This window comes from Coffea eugenioides, chromosome 6, assembly GCF_003713205.1.
Source record: "Coffea eugenioides isolate CCC68of chromosome 6, Ceug_1.0, whole genome shotgun sequence".
Lineage (NCBI taxonomy): Eukaryota > Viridiplantae > Streptophyta > Magnoliopsida > Gentianales > Rubiaceae > Coffea > Coffea eugenioides.
The window spans coordinates 52,073,211-52,098,669 of NC_040040.1; the positions used below are offsets into that span (position 1 = coordinate 52,073,211).

Genomic DNA, 25,459 nt, shown 5'->3' on the forward strand with positions numbered 1-25,459 from the left:
GAACATTAAAGTCTTGAAGAAATAACTTTGTATCATTGTCAAGAAGCAATCTAGTTAGGATTTTGCTTCTATAAATACCTTGTATTATGAATTGAAGAAAGAAAAAAAAAGACGATTTTGGAAAGGTTTGAGATAGGTAGCTAGTAGAAGAAACACTTTTAGGGAGTTTGATGAGTTTTATTTCAAGATGTTGAATAAGATGTTTTCATTCTTACTTTTACATTCTTCTGTCATTCATGCCTTATTAGAGGACTCATATATACTTACACATGCTTAACTTTATACCTAACTAAACTACTTTCTCTTAGGGTGAAGATAACCTTGACTATGTTTGGATTGGTCCTTTTTTTGCTTATTAGGAATAAAATGTAAGAAATCGTTTGGATAGGATAAAAAATTGCACACAAAATCTTTCAGTGGTGCTCCATATCTTTTTTCGGTTAGTGCCCACATCATGACCATGGTTGAAATCAGATGCCTGTCTTGGCACGTGGCTACTGGATGAGCGGCTATGATTAACTAGCCATTGTTCCCACAATTACCAGAGAGGAGAGAATTGCCGTGGTAGATCTACCAAGCTGCGGCAGTAAAGGCCAGCAAAAGTAAAAACACTTTGGTCCTCTTCCGCCGGTTCTTTTTCTCTGTCTATCTTCCCAGCGAAACAATTTACCAGATCGCCTACTCCATCTATATGGATCGACCCTTCGAAACCTCTCAAACTCTTGGCCTCTTAGCACTCTTCACATCGGTGACCATTGATTGGTAAGCGGTGGCCACCACATCTCAGACTTGGGCTTTTTTCCCGCAGTAAAGGTGTGAGAGTGTATAAAAGTTTGGCAACGGCAGGTATTACTCATAAATGTCCCATCTCAAATCCTATAATATGGCTCAGGTCAACCTCCATTGCTGTTGGTGCTTATGTTTCATTGCTAAATATGTCAAAGTGGAGGCGTATTAATTAATGCATTTTTTAATATTACTATGTGATATCCCCCCTCTGTTTCTAAAATGTATCAATACTGTAATGCCTTGATTAATTTATTTTGTTTGGTAGAATGTTAAAGAATTCAAAGAAGAAAAAATTGCAACAAGTGGGGTAAGATGATGACGATGACAACAAGAAAAAAGAATTCATGCCCTATGTTTATTCTACCTCTGCTAGTAATTAGTTAAGGCCAAAAAAATAGGAAAAAGTCTGGAGCTCCCACTCATCGTCCTATAGCAATTCACCCTCAATCTATTGAATCCCATCTCATTTGCAACTTCTTCAATGTTCTTTTTATATAACGGTTTTTGACTACCAAGAAAGTGCCAAGGGGTTTTTTACTCGAGACAATTTGCATCTATGAATAGGAATAATGAACATTCTAAAAAATGTGGGAGTCTTCAGAAATTTATAATAGAGTATGGATTTTTGTTCATAATTTGTACCTCAAAAAATTTTTTTTTTTTGTGTTTCAAGTAAAATCCTTGCGTGCTCATACTAGCACTCACGCTAGTTGGGCTACAATTAATAACCAATACCAAACTTCTTTTGTCTATGGTTGTGAAAAGTAAAGGCCTAGCTTCTTAGGGAAGTTCATTGTTGTTGAGCTTGTGATTAAGTTTTGTTTATAGTTTTGGCAAGAATTTACTGTTGTAGTGCATCAATGTAGATTATTTGCCACTTACACCCCACGAAATTGGCATTGGTAAGCGAATTTGAAGAGCAGCCATGCTTGGTAATCTCATTCATGCCTGGATCAAAGCACAAAATTGACTCCCTATGGACACTATTGAACCCTTTTCAATTGCTCTGCATTAGTGCTAAGGAAATTATATTCATTTGTTTTTCAATGTTGCAGCCTCTCCTACTAGCTGCACTTTAAATTGCTCCACACACTCATCAAGCCACTCCGACGACTACCAACTGTGTGTAGAAAATTACCAAACGTGGGTATGGTGCCATTGCTATCTGTATGGCTATTATCCTCGATCATATACCTCCTGTTAGCCGTTATGTCTATTTTTGTTGTTGAACTTGTTCTATAGCTTAAGATACCCTGAGTCACAAAATATAATACTTTGCTGCAATTGGACCATTTTGTGAGCCCTTTATCATTGTTGGAATTAGTTTTAGTTGACAAAAGTCACATATATTTGACATCGGATACATATCTAAATATTTGACCTTTATGGTGATGAAGAAGGACATTGGAGAAAGCAATACAAAGCCTGATGAGCATGCATTATACTGGTTTCTTTTTGTAATTCATTTAGTAAGAAATACTTTGGTAATAGGAACCGTGTCTGAAATTCTAATGCTACAACCTCATCATCACAGGCTTTCTTATTCATGCTTGTCATTTTATTAATCTGGTTGCCTGAAATTTTATTTGACAAAAGTCTCTCATTAGCCATCAGTCATCCTTACTGCAAGTTTTTCCTCTTTTACCCCAGCAAATGGTAGAGAAATTCAATTAGACTCCCACCATGGACTACAATTTCATCACGACTTATGTTGATTGGGTTATCACCAAAACATGGGACATGCATAAGACTCATGAGTAGAATTATAATATCCTAACAGCTCATTTAAGAGGAAAATTTGAAATGCCTGTCTTAGGTAGACAGTGCCTGTCTCGAATGCACAGATTCAAGAAAAAATGGTATTGTTTCTCGCACCTTTGGGGCTTCTCTTCTAAACCAGAGACCGAACTTGGTTGGGATGAAGAAAATAATTGCTTCATAGCTAGTGACGAGCATTGGCAACAATTGGAAGAGGTATGAAAATGATTAGCTCTTCTCCATTTCATTTGTCTAACAACATCATAATCTTTATATTTTTTCCAGTTTCTGCAAAATCCAGACTCTTACATTTTATTATTTCTTAGCTACGTTCCCTATGTAGTTTGCTGGTCAGTCGAATATATGGCTAATACAACACGTAGTACAGTGACCATCATGAAATACAGAATATTCGACCTCAACCATCCCCTAATCATTAGTTATATTCTGTTATTTTCTATAGGCAAATGGAGATTATAAGGACTTCAAATTGTCAGGGAGCTGTTTACTCTACGACATTTACACCCCGACTACATGGGAAAAAATAGCAACATGCAGCTATGCACACTCGGCTTGTGAACTAGTTCCCATGGAACCACCAAAGTGCAATCAACCCCCCACAAATCAAAAGTCACAAGGGAAAGGCAGTGGCTTCCTCTTCGATGGACCATTCATACAGCAACTATCTTTGGGAAGGTGAGGATGTTTACTACGTCCCTCCGATCCTAGGAGCGGTGATGGGAAAACGTCCAATTTTCAGTTTTGGAGCAACTGGTGAGTGCGAAGGTTCTCGACTCTCGAGGAACAAAATCAATCCGATTCTCAGGTCATAGGGAAAGGCTAAATGACGCAATTAGCAAAATCAGCCGCTTCACTGCTCATTCCATGGACTATAAGGAAGCTAGACATGACGAAACTACCAAGTATGGTGTTCCTATAGTCCAAGATATTGTGAAAGCCATGGAATTGCCAAGCACTGTGAAATTGAAAGCAACAAAGTATTTCGCTAGAGATGACAACCAAGGATAGCAAATTGCATTCGTTTGGTCTGACAAATCTCAGAGATACAAGTACATTGGATTGATTATGGAAGAACTTGGACTTGTCGCGCCACCACCGTGACATGTCTCTGCGATTGAAGACAGGTTGTAACCTCACTTCCATGCCCCTGCGATTGAAGGCAGGTTGTAACCTCACTTCCAGGCCGTCAATACATGGAGCTCTTTCAACTTGTTTTATTTTTCCTTCATGCCTGTTCGATATTGAAGTCATAACAACACTGCATTTGGACATGTAATATTTTCATGTTCGTTGGAGTTTGGAACTGGTGTACTAGTACGTGGTAATAGAGTAGAGATATTGACAAGAATTGGTGTATATTATATGGTAATGGATCTCTTTCAAGCTTCATATACAGTGACAAAAGGCACCTATGTGATTGAAAGACAGTATATTTCATCTCTTGATAGTGCATTGGCAATGGCGCATAAAATGATATGTGCCTGTTCAAAGTATTGGGCAGTCAATCTCATTTAGAAAATGTTCGAGAAAACTTATGAAAAGGGCCAACAAATGTAACAGATACTGGGTCATGAATCGGCACCCATAAATAAGAAATAATCCAAAAACTTTTCATATGCAGGCTTATAAACATTTGAGAAACGTAATTAACAAACGTAAATAGTCCAAGAAGAGACTATATGGGAACCCTCTTGAACTTTAAATCTACACAAGAGACCACGTCAAATTTGGTGTGCATGCTAAATTTTTTTTTTATTTTCCTGACATGACTGCAAAAAAAAAAAAAAAAAAACTGCAACTAACAAATGTCATGCACATGGCAACAAACTTTCAGCAATTGGAGTTCGCTCTGCCAACTAATTTCTATCACAAACCCATCACCCATTGTGGTGGAACTCGAGACAGGGGCTTACAGAGGCCACTCATGTATAGATTTGAAAAAGTTGTCCGAGTGGTTGGCAGCCAGAAGAAAACGATGTGACCAACCATATCAGTTCCAATCTCCCTGACTTAGTACAACTTTATATGTAAATCTGTTCTCACAGACCTACGGCTTCACTGAGTAACAACACAACCTTTAACAATGTACATGAAAAAAGTTGATTCGCTGCACCACATGTAATCCCTCTCAGTGACCATAATAGTACAAACTTTTTGATGGTACCTACCTCTATATTGTTAATTTTTTTCATAAATAAATCGAGTTCACAATTGTAAATAGTTCAAACCATGAGAGTTATATATGTGATTCCAATTTCATAAATTTGAAGCTCCATGAACTCATCACCCACTTTATCATTGATAAGAAAAAATTTCGTTTTCTCTTGACACCCCTCGCGAGCCGGTCAACACAGGCATAACAAAGTAAGGAAAATTCACATTTAGGTGTGGTATTTAACTGACCCAAAGTCTAATCATTACTAAGATGCTTCATTGTGTTGCGCAGGGACAATGGGTTGGAACAACTTCGGGGGTTCCGTAAGAAGCTCTTCCAGAACATGGGAAACTAAAGATGATGAAGACGACTTGATCGTTGTACTGGGCGCAGAGCTCGTACTACGCCATCCAAATGCAGAAAGATACAGAGGCCGGAAACTGAAAATTTCTCATCATGACAGAAGCATTAATGAGCCGCCAATGGGTTGATAAATAGATAAATGGTCACTACAAATGTATAATGCAGAATTATCGCATTACTATTGACAATTTCCTCTTGTTATGTGATATACTTAAGAAAAATAACTATGTTCCGCACGCATTATTGTTGACAATTTCCTCCTGTTATGCAATATACTTAAGCAAAATAACTATGTTTCGTAGAACTATCAAAAGCGTGAGGAAATTAAGGAGGCACTAACCATGACTCTGGTAATGGTCAGTCATAGTGCACGACAGCATGTTTTGGCAAAGCGGTTCAACTAATCAACTGAAACAACTAATCGAAATGTCAGGGAAGTTCTAAGAGGGCTATGTATGTTTGCATCAAGGATAATTCATCCGTATGACTATGATCAAGTCCATCCACGCATTGGAAACTTAACAAAATAGTTTCCATGATTCAAGATAAGCCCAAAGTTAAAGTAAAAAATTTTTAAATATTGTACTTATAATTTAGGTGTACCGTTATCATGTAACTAAAATGTTTCTCACCCTAAGTACTGTAGGGTGTTGTAGATGCAATAGATGGCACCCATATCCCCACATGTCCACCACCGGGACAGCAAATGACTTACACCAATCGGCACGATAATCAATCATAAAATCTTTTGGCCATCTATGATTTCGACATGTGGTTCACATATATATATGCCGAGTGGGAGGGAAGTGCATATAATGCACGAGTTTTGAAGGATACTCTATCGCACCCGTCAAATTTTTCAATGCCACCTGAAGGTTAAATGCTACAATTACATGGTTACTTTAAGCTACTTTAGTTGTTAGTAAGGGAATAAGTAGTACTAATCATGGCAAATAAAATGTTTTAGGCAAGTATTAGCTGGTTCATGCTGCATACAAGAATGTTTCGGGATTTTTACCTCCGTACAAGAATGTTGGCCAAGGGGAGCCAGAGAAGAAACTATTTAATACGCGTCACCCAAAGCTTAGAAATGTCATAGAACGCACATTTACAGTACTAAATAAGAGATTTGCATTCTTAAGGGGATCAGTTCCAAATTTTTACATGAGTACTCGGATAAGTGTTGTTATAACTTATTGTGCGCTACACAACTTTCTTAGGATGAACCAACCAGGCAACTCCCACTTTCAATTCTACAAGCAAGAAAATGCTGCGTTGGAGAATGAAGAAGGAGTCGCCACAATAGCAAACATTCAGCCAATAAATGCTTCCCGAGCTGACATTGCAGCATGGAAAGCAAGACGAGATGCAATTGTGACTCAAATGAATGGATTGCAACGTAGGAGAAGGCATTAAAAATCAGGGGACAATTGTGTATTGGCAATTAATTTAGTTTGTAGTTTGCTCTATTTCATGGTAATTCGCGCTTTTCAAATGGGGGCAGCATGTAATATGAAGAACTTCTTCTACTACGTAGAAATATTAGCCAATCACGAAATGCCGTGGTAGAAATTGCACTATGTAATTTTTCATTTGTCGTGTTGTACTGTTTTTTCCAAGCGACATTTGCAGGTTGACTTTTTCCACCATTATGCATGGTATTCCCAAATTAACGTGCATGTGCTAACTGACTCTCTATGTGCCGACGAAAGTTTCATGCTTCTTGACTGGGTCCACCAATCAAAAGGTGGTCAAATGAGCATTTTTGCTGACTAAACATGTATTTGGGAAAAAAACATACCAACCAAACGTTTATTTGCTTTCTTGAGCTTGCACTAAAGTGGGGAAATAATTTATACGAAAAAAGGACCAATCCAAATAGACTCCTTATTTGTATCGTGATATGAAGTAGTTTTTGGTTGATCTTATTACCTGATGAATTTTTTAGTTCATGAATCTACGCTTATATTTGTGGTTGCTTGATCATCAATTATGAATTATTTAATCATCTGTTGGGCAATAAAGGTTGCCATATAAGTGTAGATCAAGATTCAGGAAACCTAAATCACATGTTCATGTTACGTAGGATATATATTTAGGTGGATCTAAACTAATAACTACATATATCTTCATGAGTTAGTATCACATCGGTGAAGATTTGGTGTGAGTATATTTGGATAATTGCGAAAGTATTATTAAATAAAATTTGAAAATATATGCTTAAAAAGTCATGAGTTAATGGTTTGAATCAACTGAATTATTTTCTAATCTTGAACAACAAGGGATTTATAAACCCTAGAAAAGTTCTTCTACTAGGTTTTCAATTGTTATTTTATAGTTTTAACTAGTTTAATTTGTTGTATACTTTATTTGGATATTTGGTTTTTAGCTAATAAAGCAAGTTAAAAAACTGTAGTAATTATCCGTTTTCTTGTAGGATCTATCCTAATTATTCTTACACTGGTCTCAACCTATATACTTACAAAAAAAAAAAAAGTGGAGTGTTTGGGCACATATATTTGGATAATTAGAAATTATAACTTGAAAGTGTAAGTTCACGGCAAGTTTTGGATGCCATTGCCGGAGACACGATTTAATATTAGGGTAAAAAACAAATTTTGTTAATCTAAATTTTTTATTTTAATTTTACAATTTTCCTTGAATATATGATGTGAACTTGCTATATAATATATACATACACGCACACACACACACACATATGAGTTTGTATCTTTGTTAATTATCTTTTTTTTTTTTGTAGTGTGTGCACAGATCTAATCTGAATTATTTTTCCATCAAATCCAAAGATTGAAAGAACAACAAGAAATGCGAGACAACTGACACTACAACAATCAAACCAAACGGAGAAAAGTGTAAGTAAAACTTCAATTGAGCAACCTCAATTTGAAGTAATGACAGAAGAACGAGTTAACTAGAATCAACAAGCATTGAGGGACTTTGCATTACTGAATGAATTGAGGGCACAATCAAACATTGTTAGACCGGCGGTTAATGCAAATAATTTCGAAATTACATTTGCCTTGATTCCAATAATCCAACAAGACCAATTTAGAGGTAACTCAACCGAGGATCCTAATGCTTATTTAGCCAACTTTTCAGAAATATGTGATGCAATGAAATTTGATGGAGTAAGTAATTATGTAATTAAGTTTCAATTGTTTCCATTTGTATTGCATGATAAAGCTAAGGAATAGCTACACTCACATGCACCTAACAATTTTACTACATGGGTGGATTTGTCAAGAGTATTCTTGAATAAATATTTTTCACCAAGTAAAACAGTTAAACTAAGAGTGGATATTACAAGTTTTTTCAACAGGAAGATGAATCGTTGTACGAGACTTGGGAGCGATATAGAGAATTGCAACGTCCATATCATGACCTTTCGAATTGGCTTATTGTCTAAATCTTCTATAATAGTTTAACTTATCCTACAAAGATAAATATCGATGCAATTGTAGGTGGAGTATTAATGGGAAAATCTACCAAAGATGCTGAATAGTTAATAAAAGAAATGGCAGCTAATAATTACCAAAGGGTAAATAAAAAATTTAGCTATAGAAAATCATCTAGTATGTATAAGGTAGATGCTCTCAATATGTTGAGTGCTTAATTGAACAATGCAGTTAAATTGCTTACTAAACAATGTGGGATTGGTACAAACTCAAATGTGAGTGTTGTTGCATATTGTAGTATTTGTGGCTGAAATCATATGATAAAATGAATTGCTTGAGTATTTGAATAGGTACAATAAGTTAACAATTACAATTGTCCAATACATATAATCAAGGGTAAAGAAATCATCTAACATTTAGGTGGAATGGCCATGGAGTTCAATAAGAACCAACAAACCCATCGGACTTTCAATTGAAGCAAGCACCTGGCGAGGCTAAACCTACATGGGAATTGGCCATCAAAAGAATAGCTAATACAAACAAATGATAACATTGATAGATTAGTTAAAACCACATTCGAGAGATTTGAGCAAATAGAGGAAAGATTTTACCAATTTATGAACATCTAGAATGATTAGTTCAGTGTCTACATTCGTTATATCAGAATCCATATTACGTGGCACAGTTGTCACTGATGAACAGCAAAATCCTTTTAAACAAATTTAAACTAATATGCTTTGTCTTGTGCTGCAGAAAATTTCACGACAGGTGCTCTAGCAATGCATGCCTAGATGACTAATTGACTATGCCTGCTAATCTAGGCATAATATTTGTTGTATTCCAAATATTAGCTATGTACCTCTTTCTCCAAATTTTGGTTTTGGGAAGTAGAGTGGTACCTCATTTACGAACAAAAACCCCTAACTTTATCCTAATTCTCCAAATTTGATTGAATAAAACTTCATATGATTTTGGTTATTCTTAATTTATAGAAAAATGCAATGCAGCGATCTGATGCATGTGAGGTACAAAGGTGATTAAAAATATGTTCACTGAAAACGTAAAATTTTTTTTTTAGAAAACTCTTAATTGGGAGTTAATTCTTTAATCTACAACTTAAGTGAAATGAGTTTAAAAACGATGAAAAATTCTATTATCTTTTAAATCTTGGGGATGAAAAAGTGCAATTAGCCCTGGGAAACTTTTGTTAATCTAATTCCAATAGAAAAGTCTAGGTGAACATTACATTTCTTTTAGTCAAATGTACAAGTATTTTTTTTTTTTTAGCCAAATAGTTTTAGCCTTCATTGTGTCGATGCATAAAATGTTTTGCCTTTTGACTGAGTCAATGTATAAAAGTATAATAGCATTTACATGAAGGAGAATGAGAGAATGAGAAAGCAACAAATAAAAGGACAAAAAAACCCGTTTAAATGATGTAATAATTTTTTAAATTGATATAAATAACCTTAAAATTCAAGTCAATATCTAACAAAAGTACATGGAATTTTCACGAGTATGAACAACTTTTTTTTTTTTTTTTTTTAAAGTTGAATGTGTGCTTAGTGACCAAAAAAATTATTCAGCAGCCAAAAATATATGACTCGAATAATTCAGTGGCTAGTATGGTTTTCCCCCATAAATTTAAAAGCATACCAAAAAAGAGAAAAGTTAAAAAATAAAGTAGATACAAAGTGATTGGATTGAGGATATAAATATACTGTTCAGTGGTGTACTGCACTGAATTCTTGTACACAAGAAATAGAAGAAATTCTTGTACCCATATCCCTCTTTCCTTTTCCAGTATCTGCACTTGCCTTCTGGTTCCCTCCATCCACACCACACACACACACGCACAACACTCCGCAACTCTGCTGCCACGTAACACAGACTCAGCCGCTTGAGAACTTCTCTCTCAACTCGTATCAAAAACCCCAACTTTACTTCAGTACATGCCCCATAATAAAGGTATTCCTATTGGGGTTCAATGAAATACTCAATCAAGTGAAAGCCAGAATTTGAATTCGAGGGCCACTGATGGAATGAATGTTCTTTACAAGTTATTTGGCCTAAACCCAGATGTGTGAGCATTAGTTTTGGGAAGAGAAGAATTAGTACTTCTTAAGAAGTAGAAAAAGATAGGATTTTTATTGAACCATTCTGGTTAAACTGATGTTTAAAAGCAATAACGTTACTGCCAGGATTTTTCAGCGCCAGATTTGTACTCCCGCTCCTGGTACCAGTGTATGTTAGCCTTACTAATTTTTTTTTTTTTTGTAATTCCCTTCTCTTTTTTCTGGGCTTTTCTTGCTTCTTCAATATTGCTGTGCAAAATTCTCATTTTAGCTGTTTTCTGTTGGTTTTGGATTTTCAACTCATGAACTGCAGTGGAGGCTGAACCCTTCAGCCAAGTTAACAACAGGCTGCAGGAACATGATACTCTCTCCTAAATCTGCATTTAGGAGTGCTAGATTTTTTTGGCATATGCACCCCCTATTTTATGATTACCAAATTGACTTGCACGGGAATTCAACAATGTGAGCAGTAGAATGAGAATTGGAATGGTTGGAGATCGAACTGTGTACCTGGAATAGGGTGCAAGAAAGCCTAAGTTTTGGCCTTATTTTATGTGTAGAGCTGATACTAGATGAGCTTTGGTTTATCTGCAGTAGAGCTAAGCTAGGGGTTGCTTGTTTGTCTAATAATGACTAATTAGCTGTTGAGCTGAGCTTGAACATGACCACATTGCTAACAAGCTTATTAACCAGTTATTCGATTTATTGCTGTCTGAATTATAAGTTTGAAGTTTTTAGGAAAAAACTTAGCATGACTACTTGATGTGTGAACTTTGAATCAAATTGAATTTGTAGCTTTGTAACATTGAAAGGGTCAAAATCTAACACTGCACAGTCATGTTTTCTTGAAGTATGTAATCTTTTTTGCCATTTCTATATGATATCATATGAGCTGGTTTTTTGCTGATCTTGTGTTCGTATTCTCTTGTTAAATGCAATAATAACAGTTGAATTTGATGCTTCAGATTTACAGCGCCAGACGATTTTATGAGAATATAGTCCCTAGTTGTACAATATATGATGTGGAATGTCCTGATCATTCGTTTCGCAAGTTCACTGAGGATGGCCTGTATCTTATAAGTTTCAGTAGAAATCATCAGGATTTGATTGTTTATAGACCGAGATGGCCTTCGTTTTCATGTAAAGAAGAAGATTGTGATACTCATGAGCTTCCTCCAAAAGCTAAAAAATTTGAAGGCTTCTTCACCGAATTATACTCTGTTTCTCTTGCTACAAGTGGCGAACTTATATGTAAGGACTTCTTTCTATACATGGAGAATAATCAATTTGGACTCTTTGCTACTTCAACTGCACAAATTCATGATGCACCTGCTGTTGGAGGTGCAGTTCAAGGCGTCCCATGTGTTGAAAAGATAACTTTTCATCTATTGAGGTGTGAATTTGATGTGCATTGCTAAGTTTGTTAATTTGATCAAATTTTATCAATCTAGTTACTGAAATACTCTGGTTTTCATTTTTTTTTTTGGTTTTCTTGTATTTACTTAGAATGGAAGATGGTGTTGTTCTTGATGAGAGGGTTTTTTGGAGCGACTATGTTAATTTAGCGCACAGCATGGGTGTTTTCTTGTATGATGATTTACTAGCTATAGTCTCACTTCGTTATCAAAGGATACACATTCTCCAGATCAGAGACTCTGGAAACCTTGTTGATGTGCGGACTATTGGGGAATTTTGTCGTGAAGATGATGAACTTTTTCTTTATTCCAGTGTTCAGGCAAGCGCATTGCTTACAGCTGCTTCTGGCTTTATGCTATTTATCATGTTGTGAATTAAGGTTTTGAAGTTACTGCTTTTGGATGGAAGGGGTCAAATATTAGTGCTACCTTGCTAACATGTTAAATGATCTATATAACGTGAAAAAGTGCTACATTTTGGCACAGCACCCTTGTAAGAGACCAAGGCTGTAATGTTATTGGAAAAATTACTAGTTTTCCCCATTTTGAATTGTTATGGCCATGTGTATATGCCTAGAATTTGTCTTATTGGGATGTCATGATCTCAACCGCAGAAAATTTTGAAATACTACTAAGCTTCTCAACTTTGTTTAGCCATTGACAGCATTGGCCTTCTTCTATTGGCTCTTTCTGTTTGTTTTTAGGCCTCTGCTCTTACAAATCAACTACTGATTGCAGTCCATGGCAAATCCTGACAAAAGCAAACAATTGCATCAGATGACCGTGAATCATGCTGCAAATGGTTTGCATCATGACCGGCCTGCAGGAGAAACTTCTTTCCTGAGTGGCATAAAGCAGCGCTTGCTTTCATTCATATATCAGGGAATATGGAATGAAGAAACCGACCAAACCTTGGTCAGTCATATTAATATGGAATTAATAATACTGTTAGAAGGTTTCTTCTCTATTATAATCTACCTGTGCCCTTTTGTGGTATGTGGTTACCGGTTTGAGGTTCTGTCAGTTCCCATCTTCTATCAGTTATGAATGTCTTTCCCGTGATCTTAAATTCTGTATATGCTTTTGGCTGTTGCTTGTTGGTTCTTCTTAATGCACATAGTATACATGGATTGGTCACATTCTGCCTCTCGGATGGGGATAGCTTTGCGTATTTGAGAAAGAGTTCTGATCTATTCCTCACCTAATGGTAGTGCTGCTTTTGCTTGGCATCATTGTGATTGTCAGCTACATTATTGAGTGTTCTTGGCTTTTTGTTCAGTTTTCCTCTTTGTACGGTTGTTGATATATCAGCTACCATCCTTGAGCTTTCTTGGCTTTGCATTATCAGATTTTTATCTTCATACCATAGTAGCTATTTGAGGTGCGTCTCCTTCAGAGATTAAGCAGGATGAGTTATCTGGAGTCCTGGGATGATAATTTTTGACACTCTAATGCATTGCAAAGCATCATTGTACCTAAATAGTTCTTATGATATGAGGAAAAGAATCAAATAGCTATTTTCCCTTTTTTATGTATCATTTCTATGCTTGTTCTTCCATATATATGGTATGCTTAGTTATCAGATTTATGGTTGTAATTATTATTTAAAAAAAACCCATAAAGCTTGATAAAGAAAAATTGGTTAGAACTGAAGTTGGTTCTGGATGAAGGTGATCCAAAATTTAAGTTCTGACTGGTTCCAGGTTTTCCGTAATGGTTCCCTGAATGTCCTTAATATAAGGCTGTAATTAGATGTTAGAATATTTCCTCTGGCTGTAAGGCGACTTTATTGGGTATTCATTTGCAATTCAGCTCCAAATCATAACAAGCTGGTCTAGTTTAGAATGAAGCAGACTCTTGTTGGTTGAGAATGGAAGGGAGTTTTTTAAGTATTGAAGACCATGTTGGTGAAGAACCAGTTGGTAGGTCAGAAAAGAGACTCTTCTGCAGCTGTTATCTTTATACAAAATACAGTTTGGAACTTTGAGTTTCCCTGATAAAAGTGGCTCATTTTTTGTGAGGTGCTGCTCTAAACAGACAGGCCTTTTCCAGTGGTGATAGATGGTTAAGTCAGGTGTCATCATAGAGTGAGAACTTCATTAAATAAGGAAATGATGTCATTTTCTGCAAATTTCAAGATTCCTGTCTCATCTCATATGATAATTTTTTGAGCTTGGAAAAACTCAAAATTGAAACTTAGATTTGTTGATTTGAAAGGAGGGAAAGCAAGATGGAATATATTCTCAAATTCTTCTAGATAAAGTTATAAGTAAGGCTATTAAACAAGTATCTAGAAGTTATTGAGATGGAGAATGCTACGACAATTAATCTTGGGAAACTCCAGAATTAGAAAAATCAATAGCTAGAATATCTGGCATACTATGGTTTTCTAGTTTATACCAGGAGTTCATGTTGTGGCATTATGTCCTAACTATGAGAAAGGTGGTTCTTAGTATTCCTGTACTCTTACCGTGTAAGATGGCGATGCCTTTTTCAATGTATTATATATAAAATATTTGTTTCTATCAAGTACATTGCTTCTCTCTGCATCTTCCACCTTTTAATTTCTCAAGTGAATGTTAATGCTGAGTCTTTGAATCTTTAATCTCCTTTTGCAAGGCTCTGATATAAATGTTCCCCATAGGTGATCATGATAGCAGTTGTTCATTTGTTTATTCTGGTGGCTTTTTGGTGAAATTTATTCATATGCACTTGGTCTTTGATTTCTTGTAAGCCAGCGCCCTTCTTCTCTTCCTCACACTATGCAATCCCTGACTAGAAGCCCTTTTTCATCAATTCTTGTAAAGCAATATCACGATCTCTCCTCTGCATCTTCTCTGGGTTAATTTCAGTTGACAGCATTGAAAATTCTCTTCATTTCTCATTTATCTTTAATTATCATCTCAAACACACGGGCCTTTAATGCTACTAAGTTGCAACAATTAGCCCCAGTTCCAGTTTCAACTAATTGAAGTGGAAGAACTTGTGCAAGTGAAATGTACGAAATAAGACTAGTCTTGAGCCAGAATTGGAGAATGTTGAAGTTTCTAACAATCTCAAATTCTTCAGTTAGACCTCTTTCTTGTAGCACTCGTTGACATATTTTTCGAGTCCTCTTGCATTGTTGAAAATACAGAAAAAGTATATTTGAGGATCTGTAACCTTGAAAACTTTTTGTGTAGTAGACAATGCACAGTCTTTAATGTGATTTTAGTGGAAGATAATTTGATTTTCTTAGCAATTGGTGTTCATTAAGACTGTAAAAATGTAAAGGAGCAATGTGGCTGAAAAAAAATTTCTTGATGCACAGTGAAGATTTTATTTGAAGAATATTTTGTTCTTTTCGCAATTGGGGCTGATGAACACTGTAAAAATGTAAAGGGGCAATCTGTCTGAAATGAAACTTCTTGATGCATAGTGGCTTGAAGCAAATATGTAGGATGCAACACGAAATTAGTCCTTTTCCAGATATGTCAGTTTCATATTGTATCTGTTAATTTGAAATCAAATCCTTTATAATGCCAGAGTTCTATTTGAACTTTCCACAAAACAGCCTTATTGGCATCATTGAGAGTCGTTGCTCTATTTGAGGCACTTCTATTAAATTTCTTGATTTCAGTTTGAGATCGTTCCGTTTGGCCAAAAGAACCATTTCATCATTATTGTTTGCTCCGTTTCTTTTTTCCCCTGATTTTCAACAACAATGAACTTTAGATCATGCCCCAATGTTTCAATTTGTCTTTTATGTTATGGGTCAAAATATGTCCAAACTTTCTGTTGCATCTTCTCTATCATGTACCAACTTGTGCTGGTTGTAAAATAAAAGTTAAAAGCAAGTACTCTGAACTGTATATCCCTCTATCAGTTAGGGCACCATTGCCTTGTGAGCAGCCTCTGGTTGCTGCAATAGCATTACGCACATTCTGCACATCGGCTACAATTTTTTTGGTTGTGTCATTTCTAGCCTGTTTGACAGTTCATGTACAGTGGCAGGAAATAGAAACCTTGATATCATCTTTTATATGTTCAGAATTTCTTAATGACATGTAATGGAACTAATAGTTCTTTGTGCATGTGTCATTCATCTTTGCTATTTGTTTTACCCTGTATTTCCTGAGATTTTTTTCGAAGTGATGATTTTGCAAAATTTAAAGTATTGTGTATGCCTATGTGGCCTGATCAACTGGATTATGCAACTCTTAGAATGTGACAAATTGAACTTGAAATTGTTAATTTGTCTACTAATTTACCTTTCTGTTGTTTAATCAGAGAATGCAGTGCCTGAAGAAGAAATTTTATTTCCATTTCCAAGATTATGTTGATTTGATAATCTGGAAGGTAGGCTTCCTCTTTAAACTTCCATATGATCCCCTTTGCTTATGCACCAGTGATGCATCATACTGCATATTTTTCCTCTACTTAGCATCCATAAAGTTTATATCCTTTCTAGTTTTCTCACATGATGACATGAACAAAAGCATACATTACAACTTGTTTTCTGACTTATCCTCAGGTGCAATTCTTGGATCGGCATCACCTGTTGATAAAGTTTGGCAGTGTTGATGGCGGGGTGAGATTTCTCTTTCTTTGCTAATTCATCCTCGTAGTTTTAAATGCTTATTCTACAGGGTGCAAGATGGGCCTGTAGAATTTATTTATTGGGTCTAAACTGGCTCCTAGAAGAAGATATTGTCTAAGTCTTGATGTGAGCTAGATTATGTTCTAGTTTCTTGGGCATTAACTTCTATTTATAGTCAAGATATTATGTCATTACAACTTTTAAGTAAATTTTCTCTTTTTAAGCTGACCTTTACTGGAACATCTGTTGATATGACTATTCAGTGTATGCTTCTGTTGGGAGTACAACTATCATATTCTAGGAGAGGTGGTCAATTGTCTAAGCTAAATCTGGTCTTTTGCTGACATCATAATGCTTGTGTGTCTGTTTCTTTTTTCTCTTTCTCAAGCCTAACTGGATTTTTAATTTTTATCATTTTGAAGAGTTAATTTAGATGACTCTGAATATTATAGATTATCAAGTCATAGTCATTGTCTGCTTTGATTACAGTCATAGAGTTCTAAAAATTTATTCCATAAATTTTTACAAGTTTGAGTAATCTTCATGATGTAGTTCTATGTGGAGTAGAATTCCTAGGCTTCGAACTGGATTGTTTACCAGTATGAATTTTGAGTTCTAAACTGCTAAAGAACCTTGAAAAGCATCACTTATATTCCCGAGTAATGGTCTAGGCTTCGAACTGGATTGTTTACCAGTATGAATTTTGAATTCTAAACTGCTAAAGAACCTTGAAAAGCATCACTTATATTCCCGAGTAATGGTCTAGGCTATTAGGGCATTCATGAATTCCTTGCCTCATAATTACTGAATGCCCTGAACAGATTTATTCTTGGTGGCCATGAAGGAAAATGCAGAACATAACGTGACTGTAGGCACTTAATAAGACTGAGAGATAACTGCAGGTTTTCCATTGAGCCAAGTTTTCAAAATTGTTTCTCCTTGTGCAACAATTAATTCAAACTCCTTATGGGTTGAGCTAAAGTTCCGAAACTCATGTCTTTGAACACAAAAGCTAATTCTGTAGAACTATTATTGTCTCAAAACTATATAATGCCAAGGTGAAATCTGAAAAATCCTTCGTAGGGAGGAATCCAGAGGAAGAAAATAATAGAGCTTTCCATCTAAAAGAGCAGACTGATAAAGATGGCCACTTGGAACTGGCTTTATTGTTGAGTCCACAATAACCAAGAGAGTTTTATATGGCCTGCTTCGTAACCATTTGGCAGGTGTTGTGGTCAGTAGTGCTGGGTGCTTTATGACTACTATAACTTTTCAATGCATAGCATAATATCAAATATTAATGTATGATTCTGTTCAAATAAGTTAAAAATCACTATTGGACATGGCATATCTTAGGGATATAATTGCTGGAACTAAATTGGATAAATACTCTTGAAATGCTATCAAGGATTCTAACTAATATCTACTAGTGTAGCGTCTTGTTGGAGACAGATTCTAACTGTGGAGGATGTCATTAAACATAACTGCCAAATTGATTCAAGTAGGTGATTTATACTTATTAAATGTCTTTGAACTTGTAGGTATCTCGAAATGCTGATAACCATCCTGCATTCTTTGCTGTATATAACATGGAGACAACTGAAATAACTGCATTTTATCAGGTGCTTATACTTGACACTTATGATTCTGAATTTTCTTCAAGAAGTCCTGTTGGACCTAAAGGTTATCCTTAACTTGCAAATAACTTTCTTCCCAATGTCCTGCAGAATTCTACGGATGAGCTCTATTTGTTGTTTGAACTGTTCTGTGATCACTTTCATGTGTCAGGCAAAAATTCACTTTATATGAATTTCATATCAACTCATTCAAATAACATTCATAACCTAGAGCAACTGAAGTCCAATAAAAACAAAGCTAGCAGCTTGTCTCAGGTAACCTGGTATTATTCTTTACAATATATCAAAGTAGTCCTACTGCCTTGTCACATATGATTAAGATTTCATTCAATCCAATAATCATCTGAGGAGTTTGTCCGCTTTTGCAGTTTGTGAAGAAGATGCTCTCCTCTTTGCCTTTTAGTTGTCAGTCTCAAAGTCCTTCGCCCTACTTTGATCAATCTCTCTTTCGATACGATGAAAAGGTTTGCCTTTAAATTTGCAGCACTTGGATATCCATGAGGACCTGCATGACATGAGTTTGATAAAACCTTTTCTGACGTTTCACTTGCATCTGTCACAAGATGATGGCTGCACTTTGAATTTCATACCATTTTGTCCTAGTATTTGACTTGTAAGGTGACTATTATTGCAGCTGATCTCAGCTACTGACCGGCACAGACAATCTACTGACCATCCCATCAAATTTATTTCGAGGCGGCAGCCCAATATCCTCAAGTTCAAAATCAAACCAGGTACTTCTCATTTGCTCCTTGAAAACTTTTTTGGTTTTCAAATGTTTACAGCATTCTTTGGGACTCGCAAAATAAATGTGTTTTCTGCTGTTCTCCATCAGGACCTGAAGCTGGCAACACAGATACTCGGTCGAAAAAGATTTCTTCATTTCTTTTCCATCCCTTTCTGCCTCTAGCACTTTCTGTTCAGCAGACATTATTTTTGCAGCCAGCGGTTGTAAATATTCACTTTCGCAGATAATTATCCCTCTTGTCCTTAATTAGGTTCTTGTTCTTATTCCTCTGTCCTTGTTTCGCCTCATTTTGGTGTAGTTTAGGATGCAAATTTTGTACTATAACTCTTGTAATAGTAATACCACTCAAGATTGGAGTTAAAAAAACCAAGAAAAATGCTCTACCGATTCGATCCGAGCTCTTGGAATTGGAATAACCATTTGTCAGGACTCTTCGGTGCAAGTTCCTTGGCTTGGACAGGGCATTTAGTACATGTCGCTATCCCTGGATCAAGGCTCAATTCAATTAAGTCTGTAGTGTCTACCGATTTTGCCATATCCCTTTCCTTTTGGTTTGAGATTAAAATTTCATTGTGATGTCATTACTTTTTTTCTTTCCTTTATTTTAAAAAACCAAGAAAAATGCTCAAGGTAGATATATATATATATATATATATATATATATGTATGTATATGTACCATGTCCAACGCAGATGGGTATTTATTAGAATTTTTTTTTTTCAACAACGATACATTTGTATAGCCTACTGTATCCTAATCTAGGGGAAGGGGAGCCTTCTAATCTAGGGGGAAGGGGAGCCTAAAGAGGCTGTGCTAGGGGCATTTATTAGATCAAGGAGACAGGATTATGGCCTTTGAGTTTGAAGCGGCCGGTGAATGTCCACTTGGGGTGGGGTTGGGTAGGCTGCTGGACCAAACAAAAAATCCATGGTTGAATTTGACTCAGGTCAGAAGGACATTACCGACGTTGACATTTAAGCAAGATGGTATCATATGAGAGTTGACCGTTTCAAACCTCGTCGGTACATTGAGTATACCGTTTCTATTAAATACCTATTGCATCTGAAAGTTAATTGATAATCAATTGAAATGCGAAGAAGAAAATAAGAGGAATGATTGTTCAATCGACTTAATTTACATATAATTGTGTACAATTTAAAGGGATATTTTATTGAGTACTCCTTTTCGATAGTCCTGTTTTCCTTTTTCGTCTGTTCCAAATTGTAGTCCAAGAAGAATGTAGTTGTATTTTAATTTTTCTAAAATATCCTCATTCAATGTAAGTTGTTGTTACTACAAACCTACCCCGTTTAATGAGAGTAGATTCTTTTTTTTTTTTTCATTAATTCAAGTTTGTACTCTAATTAATGTGAGGGTATTTTAGGAAAATAGCAACCTAAATTGATTGTTCCAACAAAGTTAACTATTTTTTCTTAAACTATGTGAAAAAAAAAATCAGAACTATCAAAGTGGGACGGAGGGGATATTTAATTATCAGTATAAGTGAAAAATGATAAAGACCCAATATCAATTAATTACAGATATGATTAGATGTATTGTGCCAAATTTGATACTAACTACGCAAAAGAGAAGAAACACATTAGGAATTAGTGGTATGAATAAATGAAATAAATAAATAAAAAAGAAGAAGGAAAGTTTGTTTAGCTTTTCCATGCTTTTTAGTATTAGACATTCTTGTACATATAAGTAACACAATTGTAAACCAATTCGTATTTGATTTCTTCGAGAAACCATCAATATCACTTTTTGAATTTTAAGTAAGGGATTACAATGATTCAAACTCCAAACATTGGAGACTAATAATTCAAAGTTAAAATAGTTGTTCTAAAAAAAATTTGATTTTGACCGTGCAGGTCAATTGTCCTAAATCTTCTCAAAATGGCCTTGTTTGGGAAGGAATTTTTCACCAAAAAAATTTCTACGTTTTTCGTGAACACATTTCTCAATCATCTTTTTATCTCACATATATCAGATCGCTACAGTATATTTTCTACAAAAAATCCAGAAAATTGCAATCTAAATCCGCTCAAAATTAGAAACTTTGTGAACATTTATTTTCGTCTAAATATAGAGGGGCCAATTTGTGAACCTCGTGAACACATTTTTCAATTATCTTTTTACCTCAGATATATCAGATCGCTACAGTATATTTTCTACAAAAACTCCAAAAAATTGCAATCTAAATCCGCTCAAAATTAGAAACTTTGTGAACATTTATTTTCGTCTAAATATAGAGGGGCCAATTTGGCACACACACTAAACATTAAGGATCTTTTCAGAACCTTGGAGGTGAAATATCCAAATTTTGAGTTGGGTACGAGATATTTTAACGAATTTGCAAGTCTCAACCGTCCCGGTTCCATCTAAATTTCCGTGTTAGTCAATTAAAACTTGAAGAACGGATATGTCTTAATTACACATTTAATCTAAAAGGAAATTTCGTCGTCACTTCATTTGAAAAAATACGCACAAAAACGCCCGCAGTAAACGCCCTCCGTTTTTTCCATTGGAAGACTTTCTCCATTTCTCTCCAATCTCCCCAGAAAAAAAAGCCCACCAAGAATCAACACGTTTTCCACCTAAAAATATTTTCTGTTACTTTCACACAGAAGAATCGAATTCAAATACTTCAATTTTCTGCTCTTCAATCAGATTTACGGCTATTTGATCAACCATCAAGAACTTGGGTTCAACCAGCAAACAGAGTTCTTTCTCTTATGAAGCCTTGGAGCCATTAATTGGAGGAGGAAAAAGTTTTTAATAAGCAGCTGAGAATCAATTTCATTCATGGAGGCTGGCAGTAGTGGCGGACCTGGCGGTGGTCTTCTGAATAAGATCAAGGTGCCCTTTCTTTCTTTCCTTGTTTAGTACTCAAATTTGATTATGCTCATATTTTCTTGATTTATTTCTTGTTATTGTAGTTTTAGTACAATTTTTTCTGTCATATAATAAAATTATCATCTTTTACTATATGGTGCATGTGGATATTGTTTGATATGGGCATGCTTAGGAAACTGGTATCATGGTACATAGGTTTCTAGTTTGACTGCTGTATGCTTGTTTGTTTCCCTTGGTGTTGCTAGATACAAATTAATGTTACCTACATGCTTGAATTGGTTGTTGAAATTTATGGTTTAGAATTGTTATCTGATGACTAGTTTTCTACGTGTTTTTTGGGTACTGTAGAAAGCTGCTTGTCTCGATTTTTCTTCGCCAGACACGGGAAAGGGAAAAATCAAGTCATCAGGCAGCAATTGTAAGCTAGCTCATGGGTTTCACTTGGTTGAAGGACAATCAGGACACTCCATGGAAGATTACCATGTTGCTGAATACAGGAAAAGGGGTGGTCATGTACTCGGACTCTTTGCAATCTTTGATGGGCATCTTGGTGATCGTGTCCCTAGTTATTTGAAAGATAATCTCTTCAATAACATACTTGAACAGGTATGAATCTGTCCTTGCACATATGAATGCGATTATGTGCATTTTAGATTTTTCCTATCCTTTTACTTCGTTAATTATAGTTTGGAATCATCTCTTCTTTGTGAAGTTATGCATTAACTAACTCAAGGTGTACATGATACGTTTTCCAACATTATACTGATCACATGCTAAGCCAAAACTTCACTCTAACTTTTGAAGAACCTAACTTTGGGAATCAACTTCTGTTCCTTGTTTGTTGTTTTTGGACAGCCTAACTTTTGGGATTACCCTGAGCTTGCTATTAAAAATGCTTATCGCTCCACTGATGACCTTATATTGGAGAATACCAGACAATTTGGCCCTGGTGGCTCAACAGCAGTGACGGCTATTGTCATTGATGGAAAAGATTTATGGATAGCAAATGTAGGAGATTCAAGAGCTGTTGTGTGCGAGAGAGGTGCTGCCAATCAAATTACTGTTGACCATGAGCCACATAGTGAACGAAGAAGGATTGAGAAGAAGGGTGGCTTCGTGACTACTCTTCCTGGTAACTTTGCACAAAACTGATGTAAAAGTATGCTTCTTTACCGTACTTTCTCCAGGCAGTAGCAACTTAAAAATTCTTGTTTTAGGAGATGTGCCTCGAGTGAATGGCCAACTTGCAGTTGCACGTGCTTTTGGAGATCAAAATTTGAAAGCTCATTTGAGTTCTGAACCAGATATACGACATGTTCCTATTGATAGCACAATAGAGTTTGTCATATTGGCAAGTGATGGCTTATGGAAGGTTGGTTTTCTAAACACTATTCAGAACATTTAAGCAAATTTGTGTCTTCTGTACAAATTTTTCATCCTTCTCCCTTTGGATGGTAGGTCTGATCAAAACATCCTTAAGAAGCTTAAGTAGAAATTGTAGTTTTAAGGCTAAAAGTTCATGTATAGATTGTGAATGGTTGTGATTTGGCTTGGTTTTGGTGTTTGTTTTATGCTGGTCTCGAATAGTGAAAGCATTGGTTTAAAATGCTTATTTTGATTAACCTTTTAAATCCTCTAGGAGTCTTTGATTGAAATAAATGAAGATCATAACAAAGGGAAGTAATTTTCATCTACAAAAATCACTATGTTTTGATGAAGTTGAAGGCTTTAAAGAAAGTTGTACAAGTAGCACAAGCATCTAATCTATCTTCATCCTTAAGGTGTTAATCCTCAACTAGAGCATCTAATGAATGGAGATCAGGACATAAATACAGGGTAGTTCTTTGTGCACTTTATATAAATCTTACATGTTGGATATGAGATGATTTTTTTTCTTTTTTTTTTTTTGGGGGCGGGGGAATACGATATGGTTATTTAGTCATCTATATAGGCCTCATCAAGCAGTTTACTCTAGAGCATACCTTTTGTTGTCTTATTACTAGAATCAGTTTCATAAGTGTCAGTACTTTGCGATAGTTTACATATTTTAACTTCTTGAATTGAATGAGCCATCATATGTACATTTTGAACTTCTAGAACATGGGATAATTCACCAAAGAATGTTGTTGAAATCTACAATTTGAAGAAGCAAATGGCATTGCAGGTCATGAAGAATCAAGAGGCAGTGGATCTGGTGAAATCCATCAAGGATCCTCAAGCAGCTGCTAAGCGTTTGACCATGGAGGCATTAGCAAGAAAGAGTAAAGATGACATTTCATGCATTGTAATTCGCTTTGGATGAAAGCTAAGAGACCGGGCAGGATCTTTTAGCAACTACTCAAATCACTGCGTGTTGTTACGTTGTTAGCTTCTTTCCATTTCAGTAAACCATTTTGATTGAGATCTTAGGGTTGAGGGATATTTCATTTGTTTGCATAGATAGTACATAATAGAAGGTGAGTCAAACTGGCAGTTTTCACTTAGTGTTGTGTTATTGCACAAGTGCATACTTCTTTCTAGGGTGGCATTTTTGCTGTCTTATCCTGTTATTTCGATGTAAATTTGTTGATTGTTTGAGGTGAAACTTGCAGTTTGCACTTGTATGTATATGAATTAGAGGGTAATGACTTGCAGTTCTTTCTAGTATTGAAACCCCATTTTGCTCTATTTTTGTCTTCATAGAACATAAACTATTTATCAAGACATCAGCCAAAAAGAATAGGCTGAATAAAGTGTCTGCTGTCCTCTCCAACCCTATGATTCTAACTCTCAAACATGGTTCAAAGTCGCGGTCGCGGTTAGGACTGTTCCACATTGGTCTCGGCATATCGGTTACAATCTCGTCGAGATGCAAATTTTGAAGCATTTAATATTTTAAAAATTATGAATAATATCAAAAAATATGTTAAACAAAAATAATTAAAAAAATTAGCAAAAGAAAATTTATAAAATATAAATTTGCGAGTTGACTCAAAATGATTCAGATAGACTCGATCGAGACTATAAGTATCGAAGACTTCTCAAATGAGTTCTCAGTGACTCGGCCGAATTATCGACGAATCAAGTATTTCGGAGTCATTTCGTTCTGATATCATATTGAAGGGATTCCGTCCCGGTATCGTAGCGAAAGGATCCGTTCCGATGACGACTCGACCGAGTTGTCTCGGTCCGAGATTTTGAACCATGCTCTCAAATGACTCAACTTTCTTGTGAATATTTTTCTCGAAAAAATTACACATTTAAATATCATGCCTACTTACAGGTTGGTAGGATTGGAAGTTTCAGAATGGAGTTTGATTGTATACAAGCCATTTCCAGGAAGTTTCAGAAGGGAATCGATTTGGCTGTGACGGCGGCCGACAACCGAGTTGCCCGTTTGACTCTGTATTTTCGCGTTTGACTATCACCATCACCCAGGAATCTTTCCACCCCAGTTTGAAACGAATCAAATTAGAAACAAGAACCACTGAAACGATGGTCCTACTAATTTTTCTATAAACTTCTTTGTTACATAAGAAAGTGATCACAAAATTTGTTTCTAATTCTGACGTACTATAATTTTTGAACAGCGTAAACTCACATGATCATGAATCAATTCATGGATATAGTAAATAAATTTCAATTATACACAATAAACATATGTA

General features: G+C 35.6%; 2 protein-coding genes across 2 annotated transcripts; both read left to right on the forward strand.

Annotated features, from left to right (window-relative positions):
• Nucleotides 1–10,284: 10,284 nt before the first annotated feature.
• Nucleotides 10,285–19,385, forward strand: LOC113773342 (light-mediated development protein DET1). Its single transcript, XM_027317963.1, has 11 exons — nucleotides 10,285–10,746; nucleotides 11,543–11,970; nucleotides 12,084–12,312; nucleotides 12,731–12,907; nucleotides 16,262–16,330; nucleotides 16,506–16,562; nucleotides 18,113–18,193; nucleotides 18,299–18,463; nucleotides 18,577–18,672; nucleotides 18,843–18,942; nucleotides 19,044–19,385. Exons 1-11 carry the CDS (start codon nucleotides 10,675–10,677, stop codon nucleotides 19,181–19,183), a joined length of 1,614 nt encoding a protein of 537 aa, XP_027173764.1. The 5' UTR covers nucleotides 10,285–10,674; the 3' UTR covers nucleotides 19,184–19,385.
• Nucleotides 19,386–21,444: 2,059 nt separating this feature from the next.
• Nucleotides 21,445–24,461, forward strand: LOC113772832 (probable protein phosphatase 2C 44). Its single transcript, XM_027317311.1, has 5 exons — nucleotides 21,445–21,818; nucleotides 22,164–22,421; nucleotides 22,671–22,947; nucleotides 23,033–23,187; nucleotides 23,980–24,461. Exons 1-5 carry the CDS (start codon nucleotides 21,765–21,767, stop codon nucleotides 24,115–24,117), a joined length of 882 nt encoding a protein of 293 aa, XP_027173112.1. The 5' UTR covers nucleotides 21,445–21,764; the 3' UTR covers nucleotides 24,118–24,461.
• The last annotated feature ends 998 nt before the right edge of the window (nucleotides 24,462–25,459 follow it).